Here is a 25,168-nt window from a genome sequence, read left to right as displayed (position 1 = left end):
CTTCCTTGCACGGAGAGGTCCTGAGGCCCAGGGACAGGGTAGAAATTTGCCCAGGATCACACTCACAGGGAGCAACATGGAGGCAGAACCAGGACCACAGCGCCCCACTCCACCCCACAGGCTTGCCATCTCCTCAGGCAAGCTGTTTCTCTAGTAAAATCTTTTTCCTTTCCTAATGAGCTCATGTAAAGACATAAATCTTGAACCTCAAACGGAGCAAACTTCAAAAACAATGTCATCTTTATGGTTCACAGAGCATTTCTTTTGTCTGTTGTGGGGCTTGAATTCAGGGCTTGGCTGCTGTCCCCAGGCCTCTTTGTGCTCAAGGCTAGTGCTCTACTACTTGAGCCACAGCCCCACCTCCTCACAAAGCACTTCTGCAGAATGTTTGGTGATCACCCTGCCCCCTCGTTCAGGGTAGGGCTTATTAGCTTCACGTTACAGATGGGGAAACTAAAGCTCACCTCAAAAAGGATGAACGACTTGGGCATCTAACAAGCAGTGCAGCTGGAGCCTAGGCCCTCCCAATGCTAGCTGAGACTGCTACTTCTATGCCGCCCCTGCCATCAGCAATGAGAGACACCCGCAAGATCCAACACCCCCGCCCCAGCCCTGCCCCAACAGGTGGGAGGGAGAAGAGAAGCTGGGAGGAGCAGAAGGGAGGAGGAGGCGCTCCATCACCTACAGGTCACTCTGCAAAGCATGGTGCAGGCACAGTGGCAGAAGCAGAAGCAGTGGAAGGTCCACTCCCTGCTGACCATGACGGGCAGGGCTTCTCGACACACTCCGTGAGGCGCCTCTGCATCCTGCCCACTTACCTCCTCTTCCTCAGCTGCCTGGCTGGTGCAGTGGTAACAGATATGCTGTCCCTCTGTCAGATGGGCTTTACCCATCAATCTTTAATGAAGCTTCCCCAGTTAACCTATCAGAACACCCCTAGCTATCTGATTCCCTCAAGCTCTGGGGGACCTGGAGGATCACCCAGACCCCTTGTGGGGCCCAGCCCACAAGCTTTGGAAACACCAGGTGTTGCCAGAAGGGCCTCCCACCACAGCACTCCTCTCACCTTGGGAGAAGGGGATGGAACCAGGATAGATGGGTAGGCAGAGGACGCATGTTGGCCAAGCAAACAGATTCCTGGGCACTGTGCAGCTTAGTCACTTGTTCTTCTCTGTCCTCAAAGGCCTCCTGGCCTTCTATTTCCTATTCTTCACCATCACATCTATTTTCTCTCCTAACTGTTCCTGCCATTCTTACTTTCTTCCCCAGGCAAATCAATTCCAAGTTTTAAGTAAGATCAATCCTGGACCTGCCAGCAAGCATTCCTCTCTCACCACCCTGGCCCCCTGCCACTGGCAGGCAGCACATCCTGGGACCTCAGTGTCATCATGTCTGTAAGTGCAGTAACCATGCCTTCTACGTGCAAGGTTAGTCTGTGACCTAATGATGGACAAAGTCCTGGTATCAAAAAACCCTGGGCACACCGCTCTTTGCCCTGTGGCATCTTCCATTATCCTCAAGAAGCCATGGTAATTGTTCTCTCTCCTCTCCATCATCGTAGAATTCTGCATATGACCTAAGTCACTGCTCCCAACCCACATTAAGAGTTTCTACTTGTTCCTAGAGATGTCTTAACTTTCTCTGCACACTTGGCACAGGGCCTGGAATAAATTGTGTGTGGGAATGCCAAATTAACACCTGCTCTCAAAGGCAGTATCTAACCTGGGTTTCTCTTGTTCTTGGCCTCTACTAGTATACTATAAAATGCTCTCCTGAAAATTCTCTCAGTGCATCCTCTCTGGTCCATTTAGATCTGAGCTTCACATACTTACTTGGGGGATTTCCAACAGCCCCTAACTAAGTTTCTTTGTTTTAGGCTCATCCTCTTAAGCCTGTGCTTACAAGTTAAACAACAGAGAGAACAGCTCTTCCTGCCGTTCTTACTTTGTATGGGAAATCCTTACCTTGAGAGGTTACAACTAAATGCCAACTTCCAGGCCTGGTCTCATTGCTTCCTGTCTCTTTCCTAAGTGACCCTAAGTTGCCTATAGTCTTTTCCCAGAGGAACATACTGTTCTCTCCACACTTCTCTGGAACTGACTGCAAATATCCCAAATATGTGTGAAAACAAAACAGCACAAAACCAAAAAACAAACAGCTCCCCCCCAGCCACCTCATTGGACTTCAAAGGAAACCCCAGCTCCAGTTTTGACCATGAGTTGCTTTCTTTCCTGCGTGGAGCTCATAACTATCCTGCCTACTGCATTTCTCCCTGCAGGGTCCACAGAGCTGTCCTACTGGGTTTGTACTCTTGGGATAGCTTTTCACCCCCCAAGGACTTAACCTTCCTGCCCCAGGGTCTGCATGAGGGAGATGGTGAAGTGCAGAGCAGCACCCACCTTTGATCGATCAGGTACTCTTCAACCTCACTTAAGTTCCACAAGTTCTGAGCCCTAGAATCTCATAAGCAAGCCTGCCTTTCCAGGTTGATCCTGTCTACTCCTCACACTTCCCCTCGACCCTCCCACATGTGCCAGCATCATCAGTGCTCCCAGGGGCAGCAGGAGGCTCCAACATATCACTGCTATTTTATGATGCTTTGCTGCTTCTTTTTGTACTAATCTTTAAATCTCACTAACTTGTAACCATCCTTAAAGACTCAAATAAGCCATGCTGTTGTGGTATGGATAAAATATCTCCCCAAAGGCTCGTGTATTGAAGGCCTACTCCCAGTTGCTGGTGCTATTAAGAGGTGTCTGGATCACAGGCTCTAGTTCATCAATGGATTCATCCATTGAGCAGTTTTCACAGGGCAGTGGGTTATTAGGAGGTAGGGATTAGTTGGAGGAAGGAGAAAGTTGCTGGGATGTGCTTTTGAGAAGTATGTCTGCGCCCCCCTGTACCCTGCATCCCATCCCAGCTGCATGCACTGAAGTGAGCAGCTCTCATCTGCTTCAACCATAACATGTGCTGAGACACAGAAGCCAAGTGACTGTGTACCCAAACTTCTGACAAAGTGAGCCAAACAAACCTTTCTTCCTCCAGGTTGTTTTCATCAGGTATTTTGTCTCAGTGGCAGAAAAATAAACATACATGCCCATCTCCAAAGCTCTCCCAAGGACCTATTCCTTTACCACAGCCTGTGCTTTGGTGGGTACCATAATTCCCTCCATTATAGCATCACCCTGTATCTGTGATCGCAGAGATCAAATCTTAGTCATATCTGTGTGCAAAGTGCAGAATAGATGCTCAGTAAGTCACAGATGCTGCTCGCTCATTCATTTGCCAAACAAAAAGCACTGTGATAAGAATTATGGGCCATGGATACAAACTTCTTCCTTGGAACTTACAATCTACAGAGGGTAGACAGACACAGCACATAAGAAAAACAGCAAATTTTGGTAGGCTGAGTGAGGGCCCTACCTAAGACAGAGTAACTGATTAGGTGACGTAGAGGTTCCACTGAAGTGAGGGAAGGAGATGTGAGGGCATAAGGGACAGCAGGCCCAAGTCAGGACCTGCCAGGCATCATTGGGAAATGGTGAGGAGGCCAGTATGAGTAGAAACCAAGAAGCATAAGCAGAGTAGGAAGAAGCAAAGTCAGCAAGGCAGCCAGGCCGGAGCACCCAGCGGGGCATACAGGCTTCAGAAAGTAAATGAACTTCCTTCTGAGGAAAACTGAAGTCCTTGAAAGCTGAGCAAGGACTGCCCTAGGAAAATTGATTTGCTTGCTGTGGAGAGAAGAAACTTGAGAAGGCTAAGTGTCAAAGCAGGCAAACTGAGTTGGCAACTGTTGTAAAACTCAGTTGTTTGTGGAATGGATACCTAAATGGATGAATGCAGGCAGCAGACAAAAAGGTGGGGGATAGTGCCTTAGGCGCACATTCCCTGTCCATACCAGAAAATAAAAGTTTCATCTCTAATTCAACCCTTAGCTCTCTAGGTCCTAGAGATGGTTATTTGAGTTGGCTTTTATCCTGTATGTGCTAAAGTGTGCAATAATTGAGACCAGGAATGGAACTGTAATGTATTGATCTTAAATTCAACTTTAATTTTTATTTATTTAGCCCGGGCGCTGTTCCTGAGCTCTTCAGCTCAAGGCTACCACCCTACCTTTTGAGCCACACAGTACCTCTTCCAGCTTTTTCTGAGTGTGTGGTACCGGGGAATAGAAACCAGGGCTTCGTGCATGCTAGGCAAGCACTCTACCACTAGGCTATGCTCCTGTCCCTCCACTTTTATTTTTTTAAAAGGTACTAGGATTGAGGCTTGAACTCAAGAGCCTGGGTACTGTCCCTGAGATTTTTTGCTCAAGACCAGTGCTCTACCACTTGAGCCACAAGCTCCACTGCCTTTTTTTGGTGGTTAATTGGAGCTGAATCTCATAGACTTTCCTACCAGAGATGGCTTTTTTTTTTTTTTTGGCCAGTCCTGGGGGCTTAAACTCAAGGCCTGGGCATTGTCCTTGGATACTTTTTTGCTCAAGGCTAGTGCTCTGCTATTTGAGCCACTGGTGCCCAGTGAAATTACTGTTCTTTAGGGATTATGAAAGAAAAATATATGGACATATATGAATCTTTCATTCACTTTCATTGGGTATTTGCCTACAAAGATAGGAATATATTCATAATGTATTCTGGTCAAGTTGGGTTGACATCAGGCAGACTACTAGTCAAGTAGAATATCTTTTGAGAGGCAGTCTTTTTTTGTATTTTGTTTTTTGGCTCTAACTCAAGGCCTCATATTCTAGCTTGGCATTTTTGTTCAATGCTAGCACTTTACCACTTGAGTCATACTTCCATTTCTGCCTTTTTGCTGGTTAACTGAACATAAAAGTCTCATGAACTTTTCTTTCTTGGCTGGCTTCAAATTGCAATCCTTAGATCTCAGTCTACTGAACAGCTAGGAGTAAAGATGTGAGCCTCCAGCACCTTACTGAGAGGCAGACTTATTTCATCCAACATATCCAGTGTCTCCTGACAATCTTAGGGTGATGCTGTCAAGGTTCCGGGAGCTAAGCACCATGTACACCGGCATGTAGAGGGAGGCTTACTCTTTTCTTTAAGGAGTAGTAACTCAGCTCTGGGGGTGTTGCTCTAGAAGTGTGCTGATGGCTGAGTTCCCAGGCCAGTGTCTTAAGACACCGTGTTCCAGGAACAACACAATTTAAATTCATGTTTCTTTTTTGTTATCAAGGTGTGTCAGCACCTTGGGCTTACTACGAACTGAGCCACACATCTAGTTCCACAGGTCATATCCTCATCTATCATACCTTCAAATCTCACAACAACTTTATGAGGTGGTTATTATATCTATTTTCAAGGTGAGAAATTAAAGCTTAGCATGAGAAAATGGCTTACTCTAGGTCTCACATCTGCTACACACGGCAGAATGTGGAGCAGATAAGTATAGCTAGCGTTGATCTCATCTCCAATCTATGCCCCTGGCATCACCTGTGCTAATCTAGGTGGCACTTGGGGCTGGCTGCTTGCCCAGTCCCATGGGGACAGCATCCCACCAGGAATGCATCAGGCAGATGCTACAGCGGCTGTTCTCCATAGTGATTGTTCACTTTCTTGCAGCCTAACAGGGCAGATGGGGTCCATGCTGTACTGTGGAAGATGAAGTCACCAAAGAATGCTGCCATTAGTGTTGGGAAGAGCACCTTGGGCTGGTGGCAGGAGGGGCCCTTCTTCTTCTTGAATGTAAACTACAAAAGGTGACAGTAGCAGGACAAGGGTGAAATGTTCAGAAACCAGAGTCCCCTGAGTCAAACACAGTGGCTTCAGAGAGACACATTAAAGACCAGGCAGAACCTCTCCTTAGACCTCATGTTTCACCCCTACCCACGATTGGCTTCTTACCACAGACTCCCCTCCCAGAGCCCTCCCTATCATCCTGCCTCCTCCAGCTCCTTCGGCACTGCCACAGGAGTGGAAGCTGATGTTACCTCCGCAGGTCATTTCTGGGGTTTAAAGTGTAACTTTAAGTTGCTAAGGTTATTTTTAGAAAACAGGACTTTTACAAACATTTTATGCTCTCATAATATCCTATGAGGTTAGGTATGAAAACTCAGTTTACAGATGGAAAAACAGTCTCGGACAGGCTGTGACCCACTCCAGGGCATATTCTTAGGCCAACAGGTGACTGACCCCAGATCTGTCTAGGTCCACATCTGAAGTTCCTTCTGCAGCACCCACATAAACAGCTGATGGTCCTTCATTAGGGATGTTGGGAGATGGAGGCGAGTCCTTGGTCTGCAGCGACGATCAGCAGGCCAAGGTGACGGGTGCGATTTCTGTGTGAGACAATTCCATTGACCATGTCCCTCAATCACAGATAGCACCCCTCACCTTGAGCCCAATGTCATAGGCTGGCTGGCGAGCGGTGGTGTTGGGTCAGGAACTCTGTCTTGCTCTGTATAGGAGGGTATAAGAGCAGGGGGCACCAGGCATGTGAAGCACACACCAGGACACAGGCTGAATGAGGGGGAGAATTCATGCATACTAATATGCTCACACAGCAGTCTCTTCTAAAGATGTGATACGCAGATGTAAAAAGGCACCTTTCCCTATGAACACAGAGTCACGACGACACAACCAAGAGTCTGGGCCACAGAATTATTCCCTGTACCCCTGCAACGATCTCTCAGAACAGCCATGAAAAGATCGAGCCACTAACAGGCCAGGAGACAGGCCCAGGAACTGCTAGGGCAGCCTGGCTGAGGGGTGAGAGAGTAGCCCTAAGGCATGAAACAAACCTAAGTGAAGGCAGATCCAGGCAGGGGGTGCTCACACCAGCAGGGAGGCCTGACAGAAGGGAAGGGAAAGCTGGGTAGTTAGTACTGCTTCGACACTTCAGGGGAGGTGAGCTTATGGGGCTGAGGTAGTGACTGTAGGAGACAATAACATGGCAGAGGTGTCCCAGGACAACTCAGCACACATGCCTCAACATACACAGAAATACTTGAAATAAAGTTGGGGCCTGGGGCAGAGCCAGAAAACAAGCTCTAGGCCTCACATGCCCTTATGTGATGGTCTGGTCTCCTAGCTGACTAGATAAGCGGTTTTTTGAGATTCTAGAGATAAGGAGGACACTTCCTGAATTTCCAGCCTGACTGAATTCAGGCACAAGTGGTGCACATTGTTAAGGTAGAAGCAAAAAGACAACTCTGTAACACACTGAGATGAGTATAATTTTCAAGGTGTGGGGGAGGCCAGGTGCTGGTGGCTCACCCCTATAATCTTTGCTATTCAGGAAGCTGAAATCTGGAGGATTGTGGTTTGAAGCTAGTCCAGTAGAAAAGTCCATTAAATTCCATCACCAAAATAACCAGCACAAATCTGGGCTGGAAATTTACCTTAAATGGTAGAGCCTCAGCCAAGCCAGCAAGCTGAGCAAGTGTGAACACTCAGTTCAACTCTTAGTATGGGTACGGTAGGGAAGAATGTATTGGGAAAAATGAAGAGCCAAAGGCGTTCAAGATAAAAACAGCCTGAACAGAATCCAGTGATCTGTTTAACTACTGGCACTTAAAAGTCTAAAGGCCCTGTCGGAATCAGCAGTCTGTGAGTGAACATCACATTCCTTCAAGAACAGAGGTCAGTCAGAAGACAGATGTGTCTTGAGTTTGGAAGATGGCTGCCAGGGGCTTGGGGACTTGGAGGAAAGGAGGCCTGGAGCAACCTGTGACCTTCCCTATACCAAGCCCACAGGCATATTCAGGGTGTTATCAGTTTCACAGCCAGGGAGATGTAGATAGTTTAGTATTTCTTTTTCTCTGGAGGTAAAAGGATAGTTTCCCACAAAAAGAGGTTTATTATGAATAAAATTCAGCCCAACTCCAAGGAACAGAGGCTTAGCAATGCTTTTGCCTTCTTCAATGAAGAAACAGAATGGGCCCATTTTTCACTTACTCTATATCTAGAAGTCCCCTTCTTAGGTTCTTTCTCATGTTGTAGCCAGTGGATCACTGGCATAGACTAAGGAGATGGCTGGGTCTGGAGAAACTGAACAAACGTTTGTCATCCACCACTAATTAGTAGAGTCATACCTTGAAACTTCCAATGATTTTATCACAAGGAGGACAAGTAAGAGAAAGGCATAGCACTGTGTGTTCTAAGAGGCCAGGAGAACCACCTCATTTCTAATTCACCTATATTTCCTGGAAGAGTAGGGAAACCTAGGGTGTGGCCAAGCTCTGCCTGGACTCTTGTAGCCCTGTGTAGTTTCTCCCCTCACCAGTTTTAGTTTTTCATCTATACCAGGAAAGGCTTGAGTGCCTTTACAAGTTTCTTTACAATTCTCTTTTACCTGGAAGCCAATGCCACCATCTTGGGGCCTGCTCTTCTAGAATGAGAGATGATTACAGAATGGCCATATTAAGCTGGCAGCACAAACAGTGGTGCAATAGAAATATTTTGGATCTAGGGATAAAGTGAAGCTATCTGTCATTAAGAGTATCTACCAGGTTACTCACGCTATCTGATTCATCTACAAACTGCCCACATGTCTCCTCCTTCATCTTAATGATTTGATATGATAAATGATACTATCCAGGGCAACGCTATGCTAATTATAAAGGACAAAAACGAATAGCAATGGAAAGTACATAGGGTTAATTACAGAACTGGACTTTTCTCCATGGACTGGGCTGCATCACTCTCCCAGCTGTGGTCAGGTGCTCCTGACCCCCGCTTTGTTTACATTTTAAGGAGGTTCCATCAGGGACAAATTACATAGAAGACCTTGGTGACTGACTTCCCTAATTCTTCTCACTTGGCTGGCTCTCAAAGCTTCACACATATTAGGCAGGGGCTCTACTGCTGAGCTAAACTTTCAGGCCTCAAAAGGGTTGCTAGCAACCCCAAGGACCTTAGAAGCTTTTGTGTTAGGGACTGGATACTGAAATAATATATTAAAACAACAGACGTAACAATAACAACAATAATAGAAACAAAATTCTAATTTGCAAGGATGATAAAGTGCCAGATTTCTAGATCACTTAAATGTAAAATCAACCCTATCTATCCCCATTTATGGACACAGACACCAAGGCACAGAAAACTTCAGTAATTTGTCCAGTGGTTCCCCAGTTGGACCAGAATTTGAACTGTGCAGTCAGGCTCCAAGCCTAGTTCTTAACCACCATGCTCTACCGAGGTCAAACTGTCACCAACAACTGCAGGACTATGTCTGAAGTAGTCGAGATGCTCTACTTATCTATTCTACCTAGCTGGTCCCCTTAGGTTTAGTAAATATTTAACATCTGTTAAACATATGAGAAAGTGAATTCAGGAATTATTGATTGTTCTTTCCCATCCCTGTCAAATGCATGTTTTAGATAGGGAAGGAGGACAACATGAAACAGACCTGGACTTAATGGCTTTCAGAGCATGTTGGTATGAACTGCTATCACAGCTGGCAAAAACACACAGTCATTGTTTCTCCTTCACATGGTTAGTATCTCTAAACCCAGAGCCAGGCAGCAGGCTTCCTGAGGACCCATGTAATGTCACTCAATGAAATGACAGTGCTAGGATGCCAGACAGCTAGAGATGTGGGGCATTGGCAGAACAGGAGAGGGTTTTGGCATCAAGCCAAAACAAAGCCCAGCTTACCTCCTTCTTGGGAATTCATGATGTTCAGGGCAAACAGCATTGCATTGGAGAATGTGGTTGCCTCTTCCTTACTTGCAAAGTTTAAGCCGTACACCTGGCGGGCATCTCGCCACTGGTGGAAAGTTGGTGTTGCCTGATTGTACTTCAGCCCTTTCACGATTGAATAATTGATTACAACCTACAGGAGTAAAGAAAGAGAAATTTGTTTAAAGAAATAAAAATGTGGGCCGGGAGTTTGGCCTAGTGGTTAAAGTGCTGGCCTAGAATGCACAAAGACCCGGGTTCGATTCCTCGGTACCACATACATAGAAAAAAGCCGGAAGTGGTGCTGAGGCTCAAGTGGTAGAGCTCTAGCCTTGAGAAAGTCCAAGGACAGTGCTCAGGCCCTGAGCTCAAGCCCAGGACTGGCAAAAAAAAAAAAAAAAAAAAAAAAGAAATAAAAATGTAAATGAGTTGGAGGGAGCTCTATTGTCAAAGAACATACTTTTTAAGGTTTTAATCTTTTTAAATTTGAGAGTGTGCACTTGAGAAGACTACACTGTAGAATTATTAATTGCAGTTTCTACAAATATATGTTAGTCAAGTTGGTTAATAATATTATTCCTGGGGCCGGGAGTTTTGCCTAGTGGTTAAAGTTCTTGCCTAGCATGCATGAAGACCCAGGTTTGATTCCTTGGTACCACATGTAGAAAAAAAAAAAAAAGTCAGAAGTGGTGCTGAGGCTCAAGCGGTAGAGCTCTAGCCTTGAGAAAGTCCAAGGACAGTGCTCAGGCCCTGAGCTCAAGCCCAGGACTGGCAAAAAAAAAAAAAATTATTCCTATTTTTTATGTCTTAACTCATTACTATGTACTTGTTCAGTTTGTTACTTACATGCATGCTCAGATACTCTAAATATGCTTTTGAGCTTGTCTATTTCTCAGACTCTTTAGATTGGTATTTATTTATATTTATTATGTATTTATTTGGATCCAAAAATCATAAAATAGACTGATAAAAACTTTTAAGGCATCATCTCATTCAAATTGCTACCCAGTGATAGAACGTTTCTTAGAATTTTCTCACTAGCTAGTCTTTTTTTTTTTTTTTTTTTTTTTTGCCAGTCCTGGGCTTGAGCTCAGGGCTTGAGCACTGTCCTTGGACTTTCTCAAGGCTAGAGCTCTACCACTTGAGCTTCAGCACCACTTCTGGCTTTTTTTTTCTATATATGTGGTACCAAGGAATCGAACCCGGGTCTTCATGCATGCTAGGCAAGCACTTTAACCACTAGGCCAAACTCCTGGCCCCCACTAGCTAGTCTTATAGGCTCACATTGTATCTTTCAGCAGTATATTCGTGTATTAGGTCACTTTTTGTTGTTATATAGTATCTGAAGCAGGCAAAATTTATGGAGAGATTTCTTCACACTTGATTCTCAGATCTTAGTCACCTGAGTATCTAGAATTACAGGGGTCCAGCTAAAATAGACTTTCATAAACAGTGAACAACATCTGTTAACTTCATTGCTAAAAGTGTCCTGGCCACCCTCTCTTACTAAGGAGAGGGCTAGAGGGAGTGCTGGGGATCTCACAAGGTCATTGTCTTAGCAGATAGCTAATCTAGTTCTCTGCAAATTGTTTTTTTTTTTTTTTTTTTTTTTTGTGGGTCATGGGGCTTGAACTCTAGCCTGGGTGCTGTCCCTGAGCTCTTCAGCTCAAGGCTACCACCCTACCCCAGAGCCAAGCCCCATTTCCCATTTTCTAGAGGTTAGAGATAAGAGTCTCAAGTCCTTTTGTGCCAGGCTGGCTTTGAACCTTGATTCTTAGATCTCAGCCTCCTTACTAGGATTATAGGCGTGAGCCACTGTACCAGCTTGCAAATTGATTTTAACGTATATCACATCAGACTAGTATGGCTTAGTTACATGTCAGTCATTTGTAATATAATGTCTTGTTGCTCAAGGGTAGGACAGTAGCCCAGGACCAGAGTTCAAGCCCCATGACACACCCCACCCCACCCCCCCCGGAAAAAAATTCTTAACAGCAAATTACATACAGACAGTATAAATACAGATCAAGATGAAAATACTTGTATATGTTTTTCAAAGCCTTCCCCCCCCCCCCCCCCCCCGCCAGACTGGGGCTTGAGCCATGGGCCTGAGCACTGTCCTTTCTCAAGGCTAGTGCTCTACCACTTGAGCCACAGTACCATGTTTCTATGTATGTGATACCGAGGAATTGAACCTGGGTCTTCGTGTATGTTAGGCAAGCACTCTATCATTAGGCCAAATTCCCGGCCCCTTTCAAAGCCTTTTCTTATCCATTATTATTATTTTTAAAAAAATTTGACAATAATAGTGACCTAGGCAGGACTAGATTATCATCTCCATATGACCAGATGTGAAAACTGAAGTCTAGAATAGAAGTTTACTTGAGGTCTCACATCTTAAGAGTATAACACTACAGAGCCAGAATTAGAATCCATGGAGGGAATGATGAAATGTATTGTACTTATGAATGGATCTGTTGAATGAGAACTCCTTTGTATAGCTACTTAGAGATAATAAAAGTATAATTTTACAAAAAAGAATTGGAATCCCAATCTCTAGTTCCAAATGTTGACCTTTTCTTCAGACCTTTTTTCCTTGTGCACATGTAGGGAAGGTCAGGACCCAAAGGTGCCATCTGTGACTCCAGAACTAACCTGCTGATCCTGTAGCTTGACTCCGACGACTCTGAAGGTGTTGCTGGCAGTGTTGTGGTAGATGTTGATCCGGCTGAATCCCTGCTGGCCAGGCTTTATTGGTACCCATTTCTTACTGGTGTCATCATAGACCATCACGGAAGCCCGGGCTTGGCAGATACTCTGTTCACTGCAGAGTGGGGAAAAGACGAGTGTCAGCCTTAGCCATTTGAGAGAGGAGCTGACTTGACTCTTCTGAATCATAGGCCAAAGGCTACTTGACATAAAGAAATTCTATCTGACACAACTCCCAACTATATAGTAGGGCTGCACTAAAAGCTGATGATTTTTATTCTTGACAGGTGAAAAGGAGGCTCTGTGTAGAAAGTGTGAGTAGACTGGAAAAGACTCCTCTTTTTGTTTGGAAAGGGAGTCCGAATGAGAGTGGAATTACACAATTTGCCAAGTAGCTACAATATTTAAGGCACTGTCTTATTTTTCGAGGTACTGTGTTTGAGCTCAGGGACTTGTGCTACGAGGAGGTGTTCTATTACTTGAGTCATGCTCCCATTCCTGTTTATTTTTCAGATAGTCTTTACTTTTTCTCCAAGACTGGCCTTAGACTGCAATCCTCCTACTTATACCTCCTGCTTAACTAGGGTCACAGACATATGTCTTCCTACCTCATTTGTTTATTGAGAACAGTCTCGCTAACTTTTTCCTTCCAGTTAGTCTCAAACCGTAATCCTTCTGGTCTCTACCTACTTGAGTAGTGTAATTACAGAAGTAAGCCACTATGCTAAATAAGCCAATGCTCAAAGCCCCTATCTGTCACTACTTATTAATCTCATTCTAATAGATAGGAAAGGAGTAACTTAAGAGACTGAAAAGACTGTTGTAAGTTCATACCATTAAATATTTATTGATGAAGCTGGGATTTCCATCCAGTTCTGTCTAACTAGAGAATATCACATGAAGAATCTTCTTTGTAGTACTCAATGCAATGCTAAATTTATGATAGCTTAACAGGGTAGCATCAGATAAGTTACAGACAATAAGCTACACACATCATGAAATGGTTAGACAATTTAACAACAAAATAGCATACATTAGAATAAACAGATGTCTGCATCTCACTTTCCTGAAGATATTTACATAGTAAAGCAACAACTTCTGCTTAGAATATGATAGAAAAACAGGGGAAGTCCCAGCAAGGTCAAATTAATAGACAAAAAGAATGATTTCTGTATTGGGGGTGGTCTTTTAGAGCTTGCTGGCTCTTTGTTTATACAAGAACCCAGTAATCTTAAATACCCCCTAGCCTCTAGTAAATCAGGATTGCTGAATTAAAAAAAAAAGTACAAAGTGGGCCAGGAGTTTGGCCCAGTGGTAGAGGGCTTGACTAGCATGCACAAAGACCCTTGGTACCACATACATAGAAAAAAGCCAGAAATCCTGTCATGGCTCAAATGGTAGAGTGCTAGCCTCAAGGAAAGCCCAAGGACAATGCTCAGGCCCTGAGCTCAAGCCCCAACACTGGCCCACCGCCCCAAATGTTCAAAGTGCTGTTGAAGGTAGATACACTGCCAAGAATGAGAACAGCATTAGTCAGAAAAGGAGGCAGCATAAAGACAATGATGAACTGCAAACAAACTTCAAGCATTTAGGGGTAATTAACAGGAGCCACATGTGAATGGTAATGGACAGTTTTCACAATGGGCCCAAGTAGGTGGGAAAGTCACCCTATGTTCATGTTGCCACAAGATTTGGGAAAGAGCCCTATCTCCAGTTTTGTTGCTCCCCCTGGCTTTATAAGCTTTGTCCTCAGTGATTTGACCCAGATCGAAACTTGATCAATGTAGTCAGTTCCAAAGCACTGCACAGGGCTGAGCTTCCTCACCCCTCCTTACTGCTCAGGTATTGTGGATGGGGTAGTGTGGATAACTACAGTTTCAAGACAGGGAGCTCACAGCTAAGACAAATAGTTACAACCCTTCCCTCCCCAGGAGGGGCTGGAGAAGCCAGGGAAGACTTTCTGAAGAAAAAAGGCTGCTTGATCTTAAAGATGAAGTTCAACGGCTAGACAAGTGAGGATGCGGATGTGGGTTCTAAGCAGAGGAGCTAGGCAGCCCAGACAGAGGCAGAGGCAAGAACTACAGGATAAACAGAGGGTTGCAGTCCCTTAAGGGCAGTGCAGGATACCCCGGGGGCACTCCGCATACCATTCTGAGGTATTGGGAACAGAGAAGATAACACCTCCTTCTGGGCTGCCACCTTCTAGATATTTTAACACCTATGGCTGGCTATTTTGGGTATAGCAATTATAATCAACAGGTTCTTTTTTTTTTTATTAACACTTCAGACTCAAATTAAACTTGTGGTTAACCACAACTCCTGGATTCCCACACTCAGCACTGACACAATTACCTTTTGAATAGTATTCATCTGTTCCTTCATATTATATTTCCATTTATAAAACCCAAATGTAAAAAAAAAATACGCATGATTTTATTTAAGATCACTCTTGCTAACTTAGGATGATCCCTTTGGAGGTTTTTGTTTTGTTTTAATAAAATCTTGACTGCTATCAAATTATTACCATTTCTGAGCTGGATGTGTTCCACTGTCTTCTCAGCATCTTCACTCAAAACTGTATGTATGACACACTCACTTGACACCATCAGAAACACACTGTGCTCAAGTCAGCTATCTTTTGTGAAAATCTGAAAGTGTCTTTTTATTTATTTTCTGGTACTGAGGCTTGAATTCAGGGCTTGGGTGCTATCCCTTAGCTTTTTTGTTCATGGCTGGAGCTCTATCTGAAAGTCTTTTTAAAAAGCCTTAGTTATGGAATAAATGGATGCATGGCTATTTTTAAAAGCACATAAATACAAAACTTTTTACTAAATAAAAATGACTTTATATTTCCTTCCCAAGAAGTCCTGTATAAGCTAGGCCTGTGTGCACAGGGTCTCAGCTCCCCACGTTGTGGCTTTGATGAAAACCATCCAAATCGGATATAGTTCTGTGGTAGAGTACTTGCCCAGTATGTACAAGACCTCAGGTTCTATCCCAGGTACGCAACAAAACAAAACTATTTGTCTGAAAATTAACCATATGAAGCTGGACAGGAAAGATGAAGTTGATCATAATAATCACTTTCAATGTGTGTGTGTTCAGTCAAATATATATGGTTTAATTTATTCTGTAAGGTGTTAAACTACCACCTCAATGAGCTTTTTTTTCCCCTGGAAAATTATAGGTTGATCTGAGAAGTATGTCCAACTAGAGCTTCTATCCTGGGAGAAGGATCTTTTAGAACAAATACACAATTCCACTGTCACCTTTGTTATTCTGACCCACGTTAGGGTATTTGTAGTTGTATAAAATTTCTGACTCTGTCTTTTGTTGGATGGGTATCAGTGGGAGGAGAAAGAGGAATGAGGATAAATATGATTGACGGTTTTCCAACATTACCCAGAATAGCTTATCAAGTCCTACTTGGAAAGGAGGCGAAAAAAGAACCTGTAATTTCCTCTGAATGGCACTGTGATATAAAACTCAAACAAGTTTTTAGATTGTACTTTTGTCAGCTTCACGGAAAAATACTGTGTGGCTGGGCCTTGTTGTTGTTCTTTGTATTTTCAGGGACGTCCTCTGACCTCACAATTTCCTTGACAAATGGTGAGTATTACTGGCTGAGTTTCCACTATGCCTAGCATAGGGCAAAGGTGTGGTAAAGAAGAAAGGAGAAGGCACAGACTTTGTCTATGGTTGATTGGTCAGTTAACTTTTTTAGACCATATATCGTAGACTACTTTATCTATTAAAATTGTTCTTTTAGAAGGAATAAACACAAAGCATACCTCACACTCTGCATACAACTGACACCTGAGCATGGCTTGTTCTGCTCCCAAAGTTAAGAACTCACTCACTAATGCATTTAGGGATAGAACCCAAAGACAGAAAAGAACTCCCTACAGTGTATGCCCTGTGGTGATGGCATTCTACAGCCAGCTTTGGTATCTCTAATCTTCCTGAACAAGTGCAGCAGTCCAGCACTCGTTCTACCACCCTTTCTTGTGTAGCCAGGAATGAGCTTTTCAGATCCATCCCAGCCCTGTTCTTTCCTGTGCACAGCTGCCTGGCATCTCTTTAAACTCCGGGACATTGTTCAGGCTTTTCAACATATTTGCTACAAAACATTGCAGAGAGGAAATTCCTAACGGGCAAATGGACTTTGCATAGAATGGAAGAGGGCTGACTACAGGAAGTCACTGATGCCAGGTGTCCAGAAGGGACTTGCAACCACCTCCACATTATGTTCCAGGTGTCCTCTCAGTCACTCCTTCTGAGGGGTACTGCCACAACTGTCCCTCTGCTGGATGCCAAATGCCTGCAGGTCATGATATCCAGACAGGCTCCCTGATGTGTAGCTAGCGCTCTTTGGTTGTAATTCCTTCCCACTGGGTTTACCTTTGGAGGTCCAAGACAACAGGGCATATCCCAATGTTGATCTCAGGAAACTTATCTGCCCTGGAACTTTGCTGCTCTAGGCACTGTCCTTGAGCCTCTTTTGCTCAAGGCTAGCACTCCATCACTTGTGGAACAGAACTATTTCCATTGAACCAAGGGCTTCCTTCATGTTAAGCAAGCACTCTACCACTAAGCCACATTCCCAGCCCTGTGATGTCTTGACTACTGCACTCACAGCAGTAGGTTTGTGTTGGCTCCTGATCACTCTGGAACTTTCATGAAAATTACTTAGAGAGTCTATCCACCTCCTGAGATTGTAAGCATCCTGAGGGTAGGCCTCATCTGAGCCCTCACCCAGAAGCTTAGGCACAGTGGTCAACAAAGAAATCAGCAAGGGGGGAACAGGGAGGGGGCCTAGAGAGGGTTCCTAAGCCAAGAAGAAACAATTAAACAAACAAACAAATCCAGACTCCTGAGGCCATGACTTGTTTACTTTCAACATACAAGTAACTTTAGTGAACTCAGAAAGTGTCTGAGACCATCAATAAGGAGCAGCCTCACAGAGAACACAGAGGCTCCTAAAGCCTGTTTAGGTGGCTTCAGGTCACAGCTGAGTGGCTGTCTCACTTGCCAAACCAGGATAAGAAGCTATGGGAAAGTAAACAGGAGTTTCTCAGTCTGTCTGTCTGTCTGTCTGTCTGTCTGTCTCTCCTTCTTCCTCTCTGTTTGTCTCCCCCCCAAACCCGTCTGTCTCTTTCTCACACACACACAGTAAGGTGAAAGCCTGAGTGATTTCATGGGCAGTCAAAACAATTGAGGGGGGCCAAGAGTTTGGTCTAGTGGTAGAGTGCTTGCCTAGCATGCATGCAGACCCAGGTTTGATTCCTCGGTACCACATACACAGAAAAAAGCTGGAAGTGGTGCTGTTGCTCAAGTGGTAGAGCTCTAGCCTTGAGAAAACCAAAGGACAGTGTTCAGGCCCTGAGTTCAAGTCCCAGGACTGGCAAAAAAACAAAAACAAAAAACAAAAACAAAACAATTGAGGTCATTGATCCATTTATCTCATTCTGACTTGTAGGTAGCAATACTGGGAGAAAATGGGCACTGGGACTCTGTGAGGAAGCCTTTACTTCTGTTCCTCTCACTTCATACTCAAATGATCCCTTTGGTCCTTTCATCATTCTACTCTAGCTGCCTCCTCTAAGATCTCACACTTGCTCTTGTTCCCTTCTTCTTGGCCTACCATTTGCAAGCTTCCTATTGGCTCCTGCCACACATTAGCATGGCTCCTCTCTAAACTACACCTTTTCTGACTAGTGCCTTTTGCAGGAGTGAGGCAGAAAAAAACATTAAAAATATGGCTGGCACCAGAAAGCAAGGTCTAGGCAGAGGTAACTTAAAACGCTGTCATATAGACAGAAGAAGGAAGGGAAGAAACTCACAACCTTGGATCCTGGGAGGTAAGTCAAGCTTTATAAACAAAAAAAAAATTTTTTTTTTTGCCAGTTCTGGGGCTTGAACTCAGGGCCTGGGTAGTGTCCTTGGACATTTCTGCCACATCAGCACATCTGGCTTTTTCTATGTATGTGGTTCTGGGGAATTGAACCCAGGGCTTCATGCATGTTAGGTGAGCATGATACAACTAGGCCGTGCTTCTGGCCCCCAAACTATCTTCTAAATGTACTGGATAGCAAATAAGACTGAGGAGATAGGCCAGAGAGTGGTTTACTGACAAGGAAAAGGCTGATGTGAATAAATGCAGATCTACATACAGTAAGCCTCTAGGTGGAGTCATTGAGATGCGGCCTTCTGTGTGTACTTGTGGAGTTGTCTTTACTGCTTGTTCTTTCAACTTCAAGGAGAAAAAAGAAAGAACTCAACTGGGGTTTGTCATGAAGGTCCACTACAGAGATAGTAGACCACTCCAGGCCTTAATATAGGGAATCTCTATGTTAGTCTCCTAGCCTGTGAGAGAGAAGATGGTTCTTTTTGATCCTGCCACATAGTCTGGGAAATGTGCAGTCATATCATATCATTTCGAGCAAAGCCACATACCACTTCCTAGGCTCATATCAATGACTAACTACACTGAAACAATTACATACTGTGTATTAGAGACAGAGATAAAAGTAAGTAACACAAGTGCCTTGCTTTCAAAAAGCTCTATAGGCTGAAAGAGGAGATCTGGAATAAACATATCATTGATAGATATGAAAAAGATACTACAGGAACTCAAGGGAAATCTCTTTCTTGTCTCTGAGGTAGTTACAGAGTGAAAAGACAGGTTGTTAAAACAGATTAGGAGGCTCTGATCACACACACACACACACACACACGTTAGGTCCGCTTGGAAGAAATGACTTCTTCCCTTGGCTCTCTCCCCCTGCACCCTGGAAATCCCTGCCCAGCACCTGTAACCCTGGCAAGTGGCATGCTTGGGGGCAGTAGGAGGTCCCCCAGTCTGAGGTAATTCCCCATCCTGAGATCACATCTGCTTCAGCTGTGGCCATACCCCTCCCCCTACATAATCTCTTACTTCCCACCATAAGCTCTCTTCCTCTACCTGACTTCATCTTTTGTGGCTGGAGGTCTGTGCGCTCTCTTGCGCGCGCGCTCGCTCACGCGCGCTCTCCCTCTCTCTCTCCCTCTTTCAATAAACCCTCTTCTCTTGAACTGTGTGGAATTTCCTTTTGGCAAACCTTAATATATATATATATATAATGTATAGTATATAATTGCATATATATTGTAATACATTATATATTGTAATATATACATACATATGTGTGTGTGTGTGTGTGTGTGTGTGTGTTTTGCCAGTCTTGGGGCATGAACTTAGGGGCCTGGGCACTGTCCCTGAGCTTCTTTTGCTCAAGGCTAGCACTCTACCACTTGAACCACAGCACCATTTCTGGCCTTTTCTTCTTTTTCTTTTCTTTTATTGTTGGGGTAATGTAGAGAGGGATTACAGTTACATTAGTCAGGTAGTGGAAACATTATTTCTCACACATTGATACACCTTTTCATGTTTTTGTCCCACTTATGGCCTTTTCTGTTTATGTGGTACCAGGGCTTCATGCATGCTAAGCAGGCACTCTACCACTAAGCCATATTACCAAGCCTCTGATCCTATTTTTTTTTTTTTCAGGCAGAAAAGAGTTTATTTGGGGACAGGATACTGCCAACCTGCACAAGATGGAGGCATGCAGGGGGTGCAAGTGACACAAGGGAAGGGAAAGGGGGAACAGGAGGAAAGGAGCAAGAGGCAAGGGCAACAGGGGCAAAGCTGTAATGGGGAGAATCTAATGATGGAGATTCATTCTGATTCTATTCTTGACTGAAATTTTGGGCAAGTTTATTTGAGAAGCTATAGCTAAGAGGATAGACCCTGGATGGCTTCACACTTCAGCTTTACCAAGCAATAATACTAGCATGACCTAGAGCAAGCCTCTTAACTTCATTGCCCATGTGTGATTAAATGCAGAAAGAACTCGGCACTTCAGAGGATGAGAACTACATCCATCATAGACCATGTAGCTAGCATAATGTTGGACACCAAACACTCATAAAACGGCAGCTGTTATACCTGCTCTGTGGATCCAGTTGCCAAAGTGAGTCACAGGGCTTAGCTACTTCTCAACTGCTTTGTGTCTGGTACCTGAGAATCCTAACATGCTCTCCTGAGAGTAACCCAGAATCTTTACATCAGAGTTTCTCAACTTGGGCCCCCCTGGATCATTTGAGATTGAGCAAGGGAGAAGGAGGAAGGTTCTGACTTTTTCTAAGTGATTCAACTACATATCTAGGGAAGTATGCTCTGAGAATGACATAATATCCCAGTGTTTGCTCAGATATAGGACAACATTTCAAGAGAAACACCAGAAGAGGCTGGGAGTTTGGCCTAGTAGTAGAGTGCTTGCCTAGCATGCATGAAGACCAGGGTTTAATTCCTTGGTACCACATAGAAAAAAAGCCAAAAGTGGTGCTGTGTGTCAAGTGGTAGAGCTCTAGCCTTGAGAAAGCCCAAGGATAGTGCTCAGGTCCTGAGTCCAAACCTAGGACTGGTTAAAAAACAAAAAGCATCTTACCCCAGTTAGATTGGCCAACATTTTGAATTCTGACCACAACAAATGCTGGAGGGGATGGAGGGAAAAAGGAACCCCACTGCACTGCTGGTGGGAATGTAACCTAATATAGCCACTCTAGAAAGCAGTCTGGAGTTTCCTCAAAAAGCTAAACATAGACCCAGCCATACCACTCATAGGCATTCACCCTAACCAGCATGAGCCAGGATATGCTAAGGACACTTGCACATCCATGTTCACTGCTACACTACTCACCATAGCCAAGATATGGAAACAACTCAGATGTCCCACAATAGATGAGTGGATCTAAAAAGAGCGGTAGTGTGTTTTTTTTTCTTGTTTGTTTTTTCCAAATCCCGTGCTTGAGGTCAGGGTTGAGCACTGTCCTTGGGCTTTCTCAAGGCTAGAACCCTACCACTCGAACCATAGCACCACGTCCAGCTTTTTCTATATATGTAGTACCGAGGAATCGAACCCGGGTTTTCGTGCATGCTCTCTAGGCATGTACTCTACCACTAGGCCAAACTCCTGGCACCAGAGTGGTACTGTTTTTACACAGACATTACAAAGAATAAAATAATGTCATTTGCAGGGAAATGGATATAACTAGAACAAATCATGTTAAATGAGGTAAGCCAAGAGCAGAGAGACAAACAGTGCACGTTCTCCCTGACATGAAGAAGTTAGATCTAAAATGCACTGGGTATGACAAATTACACAGGATCCTAGAAACTCGCACACAGTGAGACCAAAAGAAGGTAGTCTTAGGAGAAAATCAGAAAAGTTGTAATACCCGAGTACATTTTCATATGTATGTAAAATAATATAGATACTGAAAAGAACTCTAAAGATAGGAAACAAAGGACTTTTTTCTTAGTTTTTTTTTTCTTTTTTGGAAGACCCTGTATTCTTTACCTTATATATGGTGTATTCATGTACACATCTGTCAGAAGGTTGGGGGAGAGCACAGAATCAGAGGAAAAAGGGTGAAAAAGTGCAGCACTGGAGCACACTGGCTGCACTGGACATTGACAAAAGTGAACTATTATGCAATTCATGGGTGGAGATGGGAGGGAGGGAATGAGGGAACAGATGATACGATGTGAAAGACAACGTATTTATTACCTGACACATATAAAGGTAATAATGCTGTATGTTACCTCTAAAACAACAATAAAGTAAATTAGAAAACAGATGTCTATAATACAAAAATAAGTTACATGTTAGCAAATGATGAGTGCCTTTAGGCAAAAATTCAAAGATGAGAAAGACAATGGGGAGATTACAGAAGGGACTGACATCAAGGTAGACAAATGAGTTATCTATCCATATTGTTTCTGTGGCTGCACTGTGTATGACTAGGTCCTTCTTAAGTCAGACAAGTCACTTGACAGTCACTGGGGAGCTGTTCTACGTAGGCTAACCTGCCTCCCCCTCGTTCTTCTAGCCAGCTTCCCACCTGCCTGTATCCAGCTCTATTCCAGTGGCAAAAGGAACTACTCCCACCTAACATGGACACTCACCAGTCCTTTCTGTGTCTAGGGACCCCTTCTATCTTGCCACTACTCCATAGCTGGTCTGGTCTGAACCACCTGTGAAATGGGTGGCTGGGGCAACCTTCCAAGGGATCTTCCTGTCACGCTATTGACCCTTACCCACACAGCAGCTAGGGTAACTCTTCTCAGGTTGCTCTTGGGTATCTTCCCCACCAAAGGCTTCCCACAGTTCTGTAAGACTTCAACTAGTTTATGTGATAAAGATGTAAATCATTCTGTCCTTCCCTCTCTCTGCTCTTCCCATATTCGGGCTGCAGGTCCTCCCTGTTCCTTCTCTGATCTCATTTTAGGACATCTGTTGCCCCTCTCTGTTCCCCAGTGTTTCATGTCAACATTGGGTCTCAAAGAGAATGTTCGAAGGGACAGCTAAATCAGTGGCCCAGCCACTTTCTGCCACAGCATTCTATTTGATCTTTACTGCAGCGTTAGTTTGGTTTCTTTATGTGTCCCCCAGGACACCCTAGGGATGAGACTGTCCCTCTGTCTTACCTTTGTCTCTAGGATGGAGAACAGCCCCAGGATAACTGAAAGCCCTGCTTTGTCCCTCATGAGAAAAAATTCTCCCTGTCAGTTCATCTGAGTCTACATACTTCTTGAAGTCTTTCCTGACAGCCTCAACTTTCCAGCTCTTGCTGTCTACGCTTATTATCTATGCTATGTGGTCTCCTTCACACTCCACTTCTCTAACTGCTGTTTCCCCTACTCTGCCTAAGGATAGATGCCAGCTCTCATTCCAAGAGTGCAGTGTTTTTACTTTGTCTACTAAGTCCAGGCCTGGGTCTATCCCTCACTGGCTATGTTTCTTTCTAAGTTCTTCTCTTAGTTATCTTGGTTTCTTTCTTTATGAAACTTAACTGTACTTGTGAACAAATACTCACAAAGAAGTTCAGGAGCTGTATAATCCTCCAACACGCCACCCTGGTTCATGGATGACATGCAGGGAAGCAGATGTGTAAGAGGGCGATCTCCCTGGCTGTCCATCAAAACCAGTTGTCCTGGATAACCCTGCCTGGATTCCCATCAGAGACATTCAACATGCCACAGGGGGAAGATGCTGGACTCACAACTGGCCCAGGGAGCTATGCATCCTCCTTCTGGAATTACTTATTCTCCCTAGGTGGCTTATGTATCCCTTTCTTCTTTCCCTTGAGAAGATGACATATAAACCTTTGAGTTTTACTGGATACTGGGTGCTTACTTTTCTTCATGTTATACCCCTGTGAATGACAGTAAATCTCTTCTGCTAATCTGTCCACTGTCAGTTTTTTAGAGGCTCACTTTCCAACCTGTGGAGAGTGAAGGAGAGCCCTGGAAGGGCTCCCTTCTCTTTAAGAATAAAATGAAATGGAAAGCAATGCTAGTGACAGTGTTCTATATATTACCATAAGTGGAAGGGAATTCCAGCTCTGTTCTTGTTTAGGTGTTTAGAAAAGATGATTATTATTATTACTATTATTATTTTGCCAGTACTGGGGCTTGAAACTTTGGGCTTGGGCCCCTGTCCCTAGCTCCTTTTGCTCAAGGGTAGCACTCTACCACTGGAGCAATAGCACCATTTCTGGCTTTTTCTATAGAGAAGAGTCTCATCGACTTTCCTTCCTGGGCTGGCTTTGACTCTCAGATATCAGCCTCCTGAGTACCTAAGATTACAGGCAGGATCCACTGGTGTCCAGCAGAAAAGACTTCTTCATCAGCCGGTGACTTGAGTTATTTCCATGGTAAGAAGCTCTTAGGAGCCAAACCACAGGCACTATGGTAAGCTGGGACTGTAGACATCACTACATCCCCACATGAAGGGCACACTTCCCGGAAACTGCTGTAGCACAGCTCCATGGACTCTGCTTCCCTCTCTTCCCCATGGCCACCACAGTATCAGCCCATGGGCCTCTGTCATGGACAGTGTACACAGCCTTGATATAGGAGGAACACACTAGAAATTCTGGGCTTTTATCTTACTCTCCATGGACATGTTCTATCCAACACTTAGATAAAAGCTGTATTGAAGCAAGACTTAGAATTCAGCTTCAGGGGCTGGGAGTTTGGCCTAGAGGTAGAGTGCTTGCCTAGCACGCACGAAGACCCAGGTTCGATTCCTCGGTACCACATATATAGAAAAAAGCCAGAAATAGTGCTGAGGCTCAAGTGGCAGAGCTCTAGCCTTGAGAAAGTCCAAGGACAGTGCTCAGGCCTTGAGCTCAAGCCCAAGACTGGCAAAAAAAAAAAAAAATTCAGTCTTCATCATCCTCAGCAATACAAAAGGCTCTTTCCCAATAAAACACAGGAAAATACATAAAAACTGAAAGCAGAATTATTCTGGCAGAAATGGTAAATAAGGGGACCTATTAATCTGGATGACTTATGTAGCTGGTCTCCAAGGTTCTTTACAGATGGAGACTGCTCAGATGTCTAAATTTTAAGACCTTTGAAAAGAATGCTATGCTTCCTCTGAATTCACTTTTGATATTAGTTTGTGTCATCAGTAAACTGCCAATAGATGTTTAAATGTATGCATGTTTTTTTTTTAAACTGTATTTTTTTTGTCTTTTCTTTTTTGGTACTGGGGATCAAACCTAGGATGTTGCACTTGCTAGGCAAGCGCTTTGCCACTGAGCTACATCCCAGCCCTAAATGTATGTGCTGAAGACTAAGCCCATGATAGGCAAGTACTCTACCACTGAGCTACCTCCCCAGCCTCAACTTTACCCAGAACATTTCACAGCCTAAAATAACATGCCTCTGAAACAACATTGTTTTCCACAGTTTTACCAAATCC

The 25,168-nt window shown here is 44.1% G+C and overlaps 1 protein-coding gene across 5 annotated transcripts in view; it reads right to left on the bottom strand.

Annotated features, from left to right (window-relative positions):
• The window catches only part of Evl (Enah/Vasp-like), a 91,610-nt gene that overhangs the window by 20,696 nt on the left and 45,746 nt on the right, over positions 1–25,168 (bottom strand). For all 5 annotated transcript variants that reach the window (XM_090344819.1, XM_090344815.1, XM_090344816.1 and 2 more), the window contains exons 2-3: positions 12,300–12,468; positions 9,621–9,798 (exon numbers count right to left, since the gene is read on the bottom strand). In XM_090344819.1, the coding sequence (XP_090200945.1) occupies positions 9,621–9,798; positions 12,300–12,468 (347 nt within the window). The remainder of the gene's footprint in view (positions 1–9,620; positions 9,799–12,299; positions 12,469–25,168) is intronic.

The sequence above is a fragment of the Megascapheus bottae genome, chromosome 14, assembly GCF_031878675.1.
Source record: "Megascapheus bottae isolate mThoBot1 chromosome 14, mThoBot2.hap1, whole genome shotgun sequence".
NCBI classification, from domain to species: Eukaryota; Metazoa; Chordata; class Mammalia; order Rodentia; family Geomyidae; genus Megascapheus; species Megascapheus bottae.
Note: the sequence above shows the minus strand (reverse complement) of the source record. Positions and strands in the feature narration are given on the sequence as shown.